Source organism: Saimiri boliviensis, chromosome 14 (genome assembly GCF_048565385.1).
Source record: "Saimiri boliviensis isolate mSaiBol1 chromosome 14, mSaiBol1.pri, whole genome shotgun sequence".
Taxonomy (NCBI): domain Eukaryota; kingdom Metazoa; phylum Chordata; class Mammalia; order Primates; family Cebidae; genus Saimiri; species Saimiri boliviensis.
In genome coordinates, this window is record NC_133462.1 from 60,129,746 (window position 1) to 60,142,920 (window position 13,175).

Below are 13,175 nucleotides of genomic sequence, written 5' to 3' on the forward strand. Positions count from 1 at the left end.
TGATTTTTTACCTCTAGTTAAGTTGTCCCTGAACATGTGACAGTTTGGCTAAGTTAGTAAAGTTATTTGCATAATTTATATATTTATTACCTGTGACAAATTGTTTTTCCTTTTTTCCATTAGGGTATTTGTTATTTTGTATAACCTAAACTGACTTTTAATGTTACATTAATATTGACTGACCCAATTACTTTGTTAAAAATAGTGGTCAGGCTGGGCTCCGTGGCTCACATCTGTAATCCCAGCACTTTTGGAGGCTGAGACAGGCAGATCACCTGAGGTCAGTAGTTTGAGACCAGCTTGGCCAACATGGCGAAACCCCATGTCTACTAAAAATACAAAAATTAGCTGAGTGTGGTGGCATACACCTATAATCCCAGCTACTTGAGAGGCTGAGGCAGAGAATTGCTTGAACCTGGGAGGCAGAGGTTGCAGTAAGCTGAGATCATGCCACTGCACTCCAGCCTGGGAAACAAGAGCAAAACTCAGTCCCCCAAAAAATAAAAAGTGGTCAGTTCAGGTAATTGGGGCATATAGTGACATGGGGCAAAAGAGGATCAAATTAACTTACATGTTTTTCTAGTTGGCCCTCAAATTCTTTAGCATTTGACCTTTCAAAACTGTTTCAGCGATGCAATGATGTCCCCTCAGATTGAAAACAGATGAGCCACAGGAAGAAACTTCTCAGTGCAGAACTCCAGAGACATCTGAAAATACATGATGTCGTAAAGTTGATTCTAAGATAATATTACATGGATTTAATAGATACTCAATGTATTCCCTCAAAATTGAGGGGGTTAGGCCAGGTTTGGTGGCTCATACCTGTAATCCCAGCACTTTGTGAGGCCAAGGCGGGCAGATGGATTGAGCTCAGGAGTTTGAAACCAGCCCGGGCACATAGTGAGATGCTGTCTTTTTTTAAAAAAAAAAAAAAAATCTAGTTGGGCGTGGTGGCTCACACTTGTAATCCTAGCACTTTGAGAGGCCGAGGTGAGTGGATCATAATATCAGGAGTTCAAGACCAACCTGACCAACATGGTGAAACCCCGTCTCTACTAAAAATACAAAAATTAATCTAGTGTGGTGATGTGCACCTGTAATCCCAGCTACTCAGGAGGCTGAGGCAGGAGAATCGCTTGAACCTGGAAGGCAGAGATTGCAGTGAGCTGAGATCGCGCCACTGCACTCCAGCCTGGGCGACAGAGTGAGACTCTGTCTCAACAACAACAACAAAAATTCATGGGTGCTAGAGACCAGTATCATTTCTCCTCAACTATGTTTTATTCCTTGAAAATATTTTGACATGACTCACTTCTTACAAAATGGTTTCAAAGATAAATATATTAAACAGGAATTTCCAGTCTGTTTATCTGCTGGATGATCTGTATGACTTCAAAGTTCAAGTAGCTTCTAACACAAAATTCATGTTTCCAGTCCTTCAGTGAGAATGAGAAAGTCTTAAGTCATGAACCTAATTCTCAGCTTTCCTGCCATTCTCGCCCATTGCGGATGTTAATCCCACTTGTTATGCTACTCTTGCTTCTTTTTGGTTTGAAGTCACTGTTTTGTTCAGCCCTTTTCCCGTCCTCTGTTCAGCACATACCTAACTGGTGAAACCCACAGAGAAGTAAATTTTACTTCTCTCTGAGAAGAAGAGATGAGAGAAAGGGTTGCTTTTATCATTAAAAGGTATCTGCTTTCTGTTGTTTCTTTTCAGATGTCCTTTCTTTTGAAAAATATTCAGTGGATATATAGATACCAATAATCTGAGTAAAGAGATACTGGGAGTAAATATCAAAGAGGCAATTTACGTTCCTGTGCCTTTGCTAAATTATTCCTTTTGAAAACATATTGTGTACTGACAGGCTTTTGCTTTGACGTAGGCTTTAAATAGAGTTATGTTCCCCCATCAGACTACCTGACTTCTACCTTGTAAAACAGCTGTGAATCCAAAAGTAAGAATTTGTGAGCCCAGGGGGAAATAACCACAGAATCAACTCATTTTAAGTGCAAGGAGGAAAAATGCCCTTTTGTAGAAACCAAAATAAATTTTACTTAATTTTGTAAATTCATTCAGTTGCAGTGTATAAATAACTCTGTAAATACATTTTATCAGTTTCCCTGGGCTGGGATATTTTTAGCATATTAAAGGAAAACAAAAAAGTCCTCAGATTTTGAAGAGTAATGGATTGCATTGCCCTAAACCCTTTGACCCTTTCCACCTTCTGTCTTTGAATTTAATTAGAACTATTCCTCTATGCTAGAATGTGTTATCTGCAGAGCTGGGAAGAGAAGAAGATACGTATCCCACCTCCTATAATGTCAGGCCCTACCCTAGGTATCAAAAGTTTGGGAGCAGGATCTACAAAGTCCAGCTGGAAAGAGCATTTCTTAGGAAAAGCAAAGTGGTGTCTTTGATCACAGGGGGAAAGAGAAAGACAGAACATACCCACCAGAATTGGCAGTCAGAGCCTATCCAGTCCTGTATACGCTAGTTCTTCCTTATCCACGAGGGAGACATTCCAAGACCTCGGATAGTACTAAACATATATATATATATATATATACTGTTTTCTCTTATACGTATATACCTATGATAAATTTTAATTTATAAATGAGGCACAGTAAGAGATTAACAGCAATAAGTAATAATAATATAAAACAATTATATCAGTATGCCAGCATCACCGCTCTTGTGCTCTGGAGCCATTAAGTAAAATAAGGATTACCTAACCACAGGTACTGTGATAACCAAGACACCTATTGAGTAACAGGCACATAGCGTCCACAGCATGGGGATGCTGGACAAAGGGATGATTTGTATCCCAGGAGGGGCAGAGTGGGACAGCGTGAGGTATCATGATACTCAGAATGGTACACAATCTAAAACTTATTCTTTCTGTAATTTTCCATTTAGTATTTTTTGACTGTATTTTACTGTGGGTTACTGAAACTGTGCAAGTCAAACTGTGAATAAGAGAAGACTACTGTATCTTCTTAATCTCTTAGGATACTTTCAAGGCTAAAGCCAACTAGGAAAATAATTTCTAGACTCTCTCTGAGCTTCAGTGTGTCTGTAAACATTTTAAGATAATTTAATGAATGCTGTAGTTAATATAAGATAATTGCAATTAGTAATCCAGTTTCAAATTTTTGCTGTTTTTCAAAATAGCTTCATTGTTATAGCCAATAAATATATTTTTCTAAATTTATGTTAATGGTTTTTAATCTTTGGCATAGATTGGATTTCTATTTAAAACTTTATTTAAAGGAAAGAGATTCTACTACTATGGGAAAAAAGTATTTACTTAGAAAAATATAGTGGTGGCCGGGCACGTTGGCTTACAACTGTAATCCCAGCACTTTGGGAGGCCGAGGCAGGTGGATCTCTTAAGGTTCAGGACCAGCTTGGCCAACATGGTGAAACCCTGGCATGGTGGTACATGCCTGTAACCCCAGCTACTCAGGAGGCTGAGGCATAAGAATTTCTTGACTCCAGGAGGAGGAGGTTGCAGTGAGCCAAGATGACACTATTGCACTCCAGCCTGGGTGACAGAGCAAGACTCTGTCTCAAAAAACAAAAACAAAAAACAAAGAGAAAAATATAGTGGTCTTGGAGAATTCAGTGAAAGGCCAAGTCAGTCATCACAATAGTCCTTAGGGAACTGCAATATTATTAAGTATAGTAGTAACACAATGGAGAACCATAATGACGGCCTCCCCGACAAAGAGAAACAAACCCATTGATGCCCGAGGTTGCAATTTTTTGAATTTTTGCAATCAGACCCTGGCAATGACCTTGAGTAGTAAGATACAAATAACTCCCACATGCTTAGTGTTCCAATAATGGAACACTAGGCATAAATGGGTTATTAAAGTATGCAAAATTAACGTGCTTAGCTGTGACACTGGGAAGACATCCCTGGAGTGTTTGCTGTGGCACATAAAATGGTAAATAGGGACTGCTCCAAATTTAGTTTTCATTTGTCTACTAAAGTCAATTTACTAAGGCAGGGAGAGCCCAGAGCTGTGGTGTCCAATTCAATACTCAATAGCCATGTGTGGCTGCTAAGGACTTCCAGAGTGACTGGCCCATTTCAGGTATGCTCCAAGTGTCAAACACTAAGCACAAAATATGTAAAATACATGTTGATATTTTGGTTATACTGGGTTAAAGAAAATAAAATTATTTTTGCCTATTTATGTTTTTAAAAGGGCTTCTAGAAAATTTTAAATTATACATGTGACTGGCATCAGCTGTCTTTGGCCAGCACTAGACTAGAATAATAGATTTTACAAAGATGTCTATTGTTATACTAAGAGTGTGATGTAAAGTTTAGTTATTTCGGAGATTCTCTTAATGGAATACACGATTTTCTTGGCAGTGAGGGGTAGATGAGACATCACATATTTGAACAGTTAGAACTACTATCTTTTCAAAGGTTCTATACCAGAGCTACAGCTTCAAAATGGAGGATCAGGAAAGCATGCGTTTGTCCCTGGTCTTTCCCATTGACCCTAAATCGAAATGAGGACATAGTTACTAAGTGCTTTGTATGCTGCCGCTCTGTTTCTTGTTTTAGAGGGGATCCAAAATATAAGTCAGAGATAAAGGAAGGTGTTTTTTGTTTTTTGTTTTTTTTAGCAGTGAGACCAGTTGAACATTTGAAATTATTTTAAAAGAATAATTTATTTCTCAAGTTGGCAGCTCAGTTCTATATTTTTTAATTGTTCATTTTCTGAATAGTCTTCTGGAATTGAATTTCTGTACTTAATTACATTTATCTTTGACACAATCTTTATACCTTGCTTTGCAGGAAACCAGATGATACAGCTGAATATGCCACTTACCACAGTAAATCAGCCACTTTGGCAGAGCAGAAAAGCTGAATGGATCCCACGACTTGGTTGGCCAGTTCATCCTTTGATTCTATTAAAATCTGTTCATATCCAGTAGTTACTCTCTAGTTTCACTCTCATGAGTGCAACTGCAGCTTACCTAACATTCCATTGTGGCTTGAATGTAGCTTTGATGGTTCTTTGAAACTTGTTATCAATTTGGGTATGAACATATTGCCTGTTTTCCTTTAAATAACACTCAGATTTATTGGACCAGTCGGCACAGCATGCCTGGTTGTATTAAAGTGGGGGAAGTGCTTTATTTTATAAAATTGGCAAAATTAGAGAAATATAGTTCAAAATGAAATTATATTTTCTTTGTAAAGAAAGTGGCTTTGAAATCTTTTTTTGTTCAAAGATTAATGCCAACTCTTAAAATTCATTCTTTCACCAACTGTCGAGTTTATTTTATCTAATGTTCATTATGAAAAGCCTCACAAATCTGTGTATGCTACTTTGGCTCTTGTGCATTAAAAACAAGAAAACTGAAAATTGGGAATATACACAAGCTTGACTTCCTTAACTAAAAATATTATTGGAAAATCCTCTAAAAGTTACTAGCATAAATTCTCAATTTTTAAATGTGTTTGGTGATTTCAAAACTAGAAAGTTGATGTGTGGCTTTTGGTTTCACTTTTTAAAACATCCCTAACTGATCAAATACATCAGGAATTTCGGAATCAGATGCATACTTTCTTAAAAAGTAAGAGGACTCTGACACCCGTAACAGGAATGCCACTTCACAGTGTGGAGTGAACGCTGTGGCCTTGTGATTTTCCCAACGAGAACTCTCTTATGTTGAGTAACCCACTCTGAATTCGGATTACACGTTTCCTTCCTTAAACAGAGGTGTTACTTTAAACATGCCTTCTAAAGAGAATTAAATTCATCAGACAACCTCAATTCGCGTGAGACTCTTAGTCCACTTACATGTCTTGGCTAGTAGAAGTCTCTTACCTATCTATGTATTTGTCTTACCTCATCTCCTAAAAGAAAGAGTACAGAGTAAGCCATGTAGCTCAAGAAGGTAACTTCACTTTGTCTATTTGCTATTGATTGTACCAAAGGATGGAAAGAGTAAATATAGCGGCTGGGTGTGGTGGCTCATGCCTGTAATCCCAGCACTTTGGGGGGCCGAGGCAGGTGGATCACAAGGTCAAGAGATCAAGACCATCCTGGCCAATATGTGAACCCCCTCTCTACTGAAAATACAAAAATTAGCTGGGTGTGGTGGTGGGCACCTGTAATCCCAGCTACTCGGGAGGCTGAGGCAGGAGAATCAGGGAGAACCAGGGAGTTGGAGGTTGCAGTGAGTCAAGATCGTGCCACTGCACTCCAGCCTGGCAACAGAGCAAGACTGTCTTAAAAAAAAAAAAAAAAAAAAAAGGTAAATATAGCTCACATAGCAGATCTTGGCCCTGTGCTGAGTCCCTTAGCCAAGCAGTCTCTTTCAAAGAAGCCAGTGGGCAAAAAGGGACTGCCAGTCCAATTCAAATTACACTGTTAAAACGTATGTCTTGAGGACTGGGCATGGTGGCTCACGCCTCTAATGCCAGCACTCTGGGAGGCTGAGTCAGGTGGATCACAGGGTCAGGAGATCACCATCCTGGCTTACATGGTGAAACCCCATCTCTACCAAAAATACAAAAAATTAGCCAGGCATGGTGGCACCCGCCTGTAGTCCCAGCTACTTGGGAGGCTGAGGCAGGAGAATCACTTGAACCCAGGAGGCGGAGGTTGCAGTGAGCTGAGATCCTGCCACTGCACTCCAGCCTGGGCAACAGAGTGAGACTCCATCTCAAAAAAAAAAAAAAAAAAAAGTGTGTTTTGAAATTTTATATTTAATTGCACAAATTGGGCCAAAGAAACGTTGCCTTGAGAAAGATATGACTGGAAAATCAGGAGTATAGAAGAATAAATATTTTAATGTCTAAAGACATGTTTATAGTGCCCTGTAATATTCCTTTCCTTTGTAATCTCTGGTGAGATGCTTTAGGAAGATAAGTTTGAGGAGAATAAACAGGAATTCTGAATTAAGCACAGAGTTTAAGTTTATACCCATTTTCTATGCTTTTCAAGAATGTCACAATTGCTTAGAAGCAAAGAATGTTTTTTGTTTTGTTTTGTTTTGTTTTGTTTTTGAGGCGGAGTTTCGCTCTTGTTACCCAGGCTGGAGTGCAATGGCGCAATCTCGGCTCACCGCAACCTCCGCCTCCTGGGTTCAGGCAATTCTCCTGCCTCAGCCTCCTGAGTAGCTGGGATTACAGGCACGCGCCACCATGCCCAGCTAATTTTTTTTATATTTTTAGTAGAGACGGAGTTTCACCATGTTGACCAGGATGGTCTCGATCTCTTGACCTCGTGATCCACCCACCTCGGCCTCCCAAAGTGCTGGGATTACAGGCTTGAGCCACCGCGCCTGGCCAAGAATGTTTTTTTAAACCTAATATTCAATCAACTACTTTCATGTATAAAATAAATATACTCTTATAGCAGTTTGTTTCCTATTTGATTTTTTCAATTTCAATATTTATACTATAGATCTATATTTGTATAAATGTGTGTTTGGTCAAATAATTTGTTACTTAAATCTATGGAGACCAGTTTTCTCTGGAAGTTTGTTTAAGTGACAGGAAGAAGCCTATATGAAGAAAATATTTTAGGCCACAAAAATGTATTTGCTATAAAATGAGAAGTCTCACAGTGGTTCTTTATTGTTCATTTTTGTTTTGAAGATTGACTCTTCAATCTGTCACAGTAAAATTGTACATGTGGAGAAGTTTCATGATGATGTGTTTATTTCTAGTGGGTTTCCTCTCAAATTGAAGTATGTTTCTAGTTGGGGCCCATCTTCTGGCCATTCCTGTCTCACGGCCGTTCCTCCTGTCCCTCCTAGCTCAAACCCTTGAGTATCCCCAGTGTTCTCCACTCGCAGCCCGTCACAGGCACTGCACAGAGGCATCCAGTGACATCACATTACCTACTGGATGAAGTCCACATTGCTTAGCCTGATACTTGAAGACCTTTTACAATTGAATCCCAACTTTCTTCCCCAAGCCTTTTCTTTCTATTGCACTTCTTCAAATAACCTCCTCTCAGTCAAGACTGGCCATTTCCCCTGTGCTTTCTGCTGTATTCCCAGTTCACTGTTGCTTGAAACACCTGTTGTCCTGTTCACATCCTACCCATCTTCCAAGGCCCAGCTCAGATATTACCCTTCATGAAACTGCCTGATTTTTGCCCAGCTTTTATAGTCTTTATTATTACCTAACCTTATGTTAGCCACAATTTAAGCATCTATGTATACATGTCCAGTAGAAGATATATCTTCTGCATCCCATTGAACACATACATAGAGCTAAATAAAAACCCAAGTCCAAACAAAGTATAAAATTTAATGTATGTAACTAGTAGGATTTGGTTGTTTCTGCAAAAATCGTTGCTCTCTCTGCAGACTTGAACTAGGTCAGATTGCTAAATTTCTCAGAGCAAGCTTCAGTGTTTCTCAACCAGGGCTGTATATTGGAATCACCTGGGGAGATTCACAGACACCTGGGTCCCACCCCTAGCCACCCCTAGAGATTCCTAGTGTAATTGATCTGGGATGTGGTTTGGGTATAGGGATTTCTAAGTGTCCTAAATGATTCCAATGTGCAGCTAAGGTTGAAAACCCATGGATTAGTAAATCTCAAGCCCCACAGTCAGTTTTTTTATATAAACTTGTAAAAATGGAAGATAAAGTATATTTATACAAGAAAATTACGGCTTTCTTAATTAAGCCTATTAAATCAGAAAATTTCACCAAAGACTTGAATTAAGGTTTTGTTGTTTGGCTAACAAGGCTATCTGTGGTTTTAAAAACAGAAGCACTGTCTCAAAATAAACACATAAATATAAAAATACAGAAGCAGTTTTTCTCCTTAATACTGGGTCAGCTGGGCATGGTGGCTCATGCCTGTAATCCCAGCACTTGGGGAGGCCAAGGCGGGCAGATCATGAGGTCCGGAGATTGAGACCATCCTGGCTAACACGGTGAAACCCTGTCTCTACTAAAAATACAAAAAATTAGCTGGGCGTGGTGGTATGCACCTGTAGTCCCATATACTTGGGAGACTGAGGCAGGAGAATAATTTGAATGTGGGAGGCAGAGGTTGCAGTGTGCTGAGACAGCTGAGATAGCGCCACTGCACTTCAGCCTGGGCAACAGAGTAAAACTCTTCTCAAAAAAAAAAAAAAAAAATTATTGGGTGAAAATTATATTGACTATGAACAGAGCATTTTGGAAAATCTTATGTGACCTTGAAACTAATGTATTTTTTAGATTGGCATAAAATACATGGGGAGAGTTACTTTGTAAAGTAACTAACAACTCTGTAAGAATGCTTGAAGGTACTTGAAATTAGAAGTAATATGAATTTGTGGTGTTAAAGTGGATTTAAGGGTTTGTGGGAAATAGGCCACTCTGGTATTCTAAAACTTAGTAATGTCTTTCAGCTAACATTTTAACCAAGGAGCTTTTCTGCATATTTTTAAATTTTGCATACTCGTACTCGAGTAGGATTTAACGCGGAGTCTAATAACTTCCAGAAATGATTCAAAATTGAGCGATCTTACGTACGGATTTTTTTTTTTTCCTGGACTACACTGTTTTCATCAAAATTTCTAGGCTCAGAAAAGATTACACCAATATGATGACTAATCCTTCGTAAATTGGAGCACTGCTGCCCTCCTGTGGACTGTTAGGGCATTTGACAATCCCTTCCTTACCAGCTCAAACTGAGTCACTATTCAGAAGTTTCAGTCATTGCTGTGATTCCCAGAAGACATTTTAAATTTAATTTGCGATCTGGTATAAGACTAACCCTCTTCTGCTTCTTCTGTGAGATCGGTGTTTTTTGTTTGACACAGGATCTCCTGTCACCCAGGCTGGGGCTCAGTGGTACGATCACAGCTCACTGCAGCCTCAACGTCCTGGGTTCAAGGAATCCTCGCAGCTTAGCTTCTCCAGCAGCTGGGAGTACAGGTGTGCGCCACCATGCCTGAATAATTTTTGTATTTTTCTGTAGAGACAGGCTTTCTCATGTTGCCCAAGCTAACCTCGAACTCCTGGCCTTAAGCAATCCACCTGCCTCAGTGTTCCAAATTACTGGGGTTACAGGCATGAGCCACTGTGCCAAGATTAACATTTTTAAAAGGGTTTTAAATGCTGTCCCTTATTGCTTTAAATATTGGAGAAGTATAATATTGTGGATCTGTGGTCAATAAACAATTTTTTCCTTCCTTCTCACATACCAGCAAAATGTGAACAAATTGCAACAAGTACAGATAACATTTGAAAAAGCCACCTGTCCTGATTCCTGACTTGATAATGCATAGCCCAAGGAAACCTGTACAGAAGTAGTAAAACTGACGTTAGAAGACTCCACCTCCATTTATAGATTTACCTCCCTCATGTAGCTTTTAAAAACACTATTATTATATGCTGCAGTGGCAAACCCTGTGCCAAACTACTGTAAACAGGAGCCCCAGTATCCTGGTGCTTGGTGCTTGTGGCTTCATTGAGAGAGAATTCCAGGAACAAATGCTTACAGAAGCACATTGGAATGGTGTTTGGGAAAATTACCTATCACCGATTAACCTTCTTCACCTGAAAGGGTTCCTAGGAAAAATACTCTGTAAATTTGTATTTAAGTTGGGACTCAATGATTAGAGAATTATTTGGTTAGGAACCCACCGCATCATGCTTCTCAAGTTTTAGTGTGCTAGTGAGTAACATGGTGATCTCCTTAAAAAGAAAATTTGGATTCAAAAGGTATCGGTTAGGGCCTGAGCTTCTGCATTTCTGAGTTCCTAAGGATTGCAATTTGTGTGGGCTGTATAATGGCCTCCAAAGATATCCAAGTCCTAATTAATACCTGGAACCTGTGAATGTTACTTTATATGGCAAAAGGGTCTTTGCAGATGAGATTAAGAGAACTGGAGATTATCCTGGATTATCCAGGTGGGGCTCTAAATGTAATCACAAGGGTCCAAGAGGGAGGCAGAGGGAAATTTAACTGTGGCAGAAAACATTGTGGCCACTGAAGCAAAAGGCTGCCCTGCTGGCTTGAAAGACAGAGGGAGGGCGTGCAAACCAAAGAACGCAGCTCTAGCAGCTGGAGAAGGCAAGGAAACCTGTTCTTGCCCGGCACTTCTGAGAAGGAGGGGCCCTTGCAGTCCAGTGAGCTGATTTCGGGCTTCTGGCATCTTTAACCGTAAGAATAAATTTGTGTTAAGACACCAAGTTTGTAGTAATTTTTTAGGGCACTCACAGGAAACTAACAGACCAGTGCTGGGGGCCCTCATACCACACTGAGTAGTAAAGCGTTTTAGGAACAGAAGAGTGGCTCTCAGCTTTAAAAACCAAAGTGATGTCTAGGCCCATTCCCAGACTAGCAAAACCAGAGATTGCAGGGATGGGACCCAGGGATCACTAACTCAGAGGCTCTTTGGCTGAACTGAATAGAAAGATAGAGTAGGGCACCAACACATTAGAATAAACTTTTGTGTTCAAGGAAAAGTTGAACAGTGCTGATCAAGCTCCATCAAAGTACGGACACACTAGTCTGCCAGATACTCTCCTGAAACTACACCAGCTTCTCAAAGTGAACGTCTGGACCAGTATCTTACACAAAGAATTATCCAGTTCTAGACTTATTTCTGTTTCACCTAAATTGGCCAAAGATTTGACTTGTCCCATCCATATTTATTAAGGATTCATCAGTGTTTACTTCCATAGGTGGGATGTGCCAGACCAACTTGCATGAGGCTTGAGGGTGCTAATCAGTTTAATAAGGCTCCCAACTTACCTTTTTTTTTTTCATTATCTGTTAACCAAGACCCACTTATAAATTTACAGCTAAAATATCTGATGAAATTTAGGTAAGCAGGACCCATGCCCTACAAAGCATTTTCTACCTAGGTCGACGGCATGGCTTCTTAAACCTCATTCAAGATGTTGTGTCCAGAAGAAACATTCTACATAATTACCAATTTATTGTGCAAAACCACCACAGAATGGCAATTTTAGGTAAAAAGCTGTCCATATCCAGATGAAGAAAACAATCCTGCTTGAGAGGCACCCCAGTGACATTTTGCTTCTCATGACCTAGCAATGTAGCACTATTTAAGCATTCAGTGAGTGCCACAAACTTATTTTACAGAAAAGACATTGCAAATCATTGTTTTTGTGCTTTGATGCTGAACTTGATTTAGTACTTACTCATCTGAGGACTGGAACCAGGGCCTCCTGAGAGCAAAACCCATGTCTTGTTTGTGTTTGCAACACCTAGGCTGGAGCTTTGAGCATGGTGGGTGGATCAAAAACTGTTTAATCAGTAGGGAGTACAACAGACCCAAAGATGTCAGACCTGTAGGTATTTAATACAATTGTAGCCTATCTCAGGGGAAAGTGAATAAAACAATACAACTAAAGGTCTTAACACCAGCACTTAGGGCCTTCCCACCACCACATCCTGGGGATTAGAACATGGATTCTTCCATCAACAGCCTGAAATAGCACTGCAGCTGCAGTGAGGGGGTGCAGCACACGCACTGGCAAGTCTTCCCAGCAAATGCTACTTCCGCCCCCTGCTCTCAGCCCACTGGGCAGGGCAGCCATCTGGGGGAAAACTGTGGCAGGGGGTTGGGCTTAGAAAAGGCTTCCTAGGTGGCTGACTTGCCATCCTTTATTGCAAGCCACTGGGTTGAGAGTTGTACTGCAGGTAGTTCAGATAGCCATGCACCTCCTGTGCAAAAAGCCTGATCAAGGGGCCACAGCCTGCCTTCCTGAAGATCTTACAAGCTTGATCCCCTCTATCAAGCCAAATCTGGCTAATCTCTGAATAGCTTTACAAAAGTGGCTCGCCTTGTTTTCAAGTGTTGACATAAACTAACAGTCAAAAGCACCATTCAGTCTTTTATAACGCAAGTGAAATCAGTGCTGCGCCCCTTCAAGGAACCACGTGACAAGACAGTATGTTCAGTTGAGCACAAGTTCCTTGCAGCAGCAGTTGCTGGCAGAAGGCAGTGTCTACAGCCATGTGGAACCAAGGACAGCTTTCCCATTCAATAGGGAGCATCCCTCAGCCTCTCCATCTTCATCATTTCTTCTCTTCCCTAATCTTTTCTCTCATTTTATTTCTTGGCTCATAGAATTTCATTCTTGTCTTAATGGGCTTCATTTTTAATGTCTGGCTTGCTGTACCCTACTTCGAATTCTTTATGAAGTAGGCAAG

General features: G+C 40.2%; 1 protein-coding gene across 8 annotated transcripts in view; it reads left to right on the forward strand.

Moving 5' to 3' along the window:
* Positions 1-7,678, forward strand: part of CD46 (CD46 molecule) — a 32,318-nt gene extending 24,640 nt beyond the window's left edge. For 7 of the 8 annotated variants that reach the window (XM_039463434.2, XM_003930412.3, XM_010340991.2 and 4 more), the window contains one exon: positions 4,818-7,678. In XM_039463434.2, coding sequence (XP_039319368.1) covers positions 4,818-4,957 — 140 coding nt within the window. In that variant the 3' untranslated portion in view covers positions 4,958-7,678. Of the gene's footprint in view, positions 1-1,596; positions 1,690-4,817 lie in introns of all 8 variants that reach the window. The other variant, XM_010340990.2, reaches the window with a different exon arrangement.
* Positions 7,679-13,175: the final 5,497 nt, after the last annotated feature.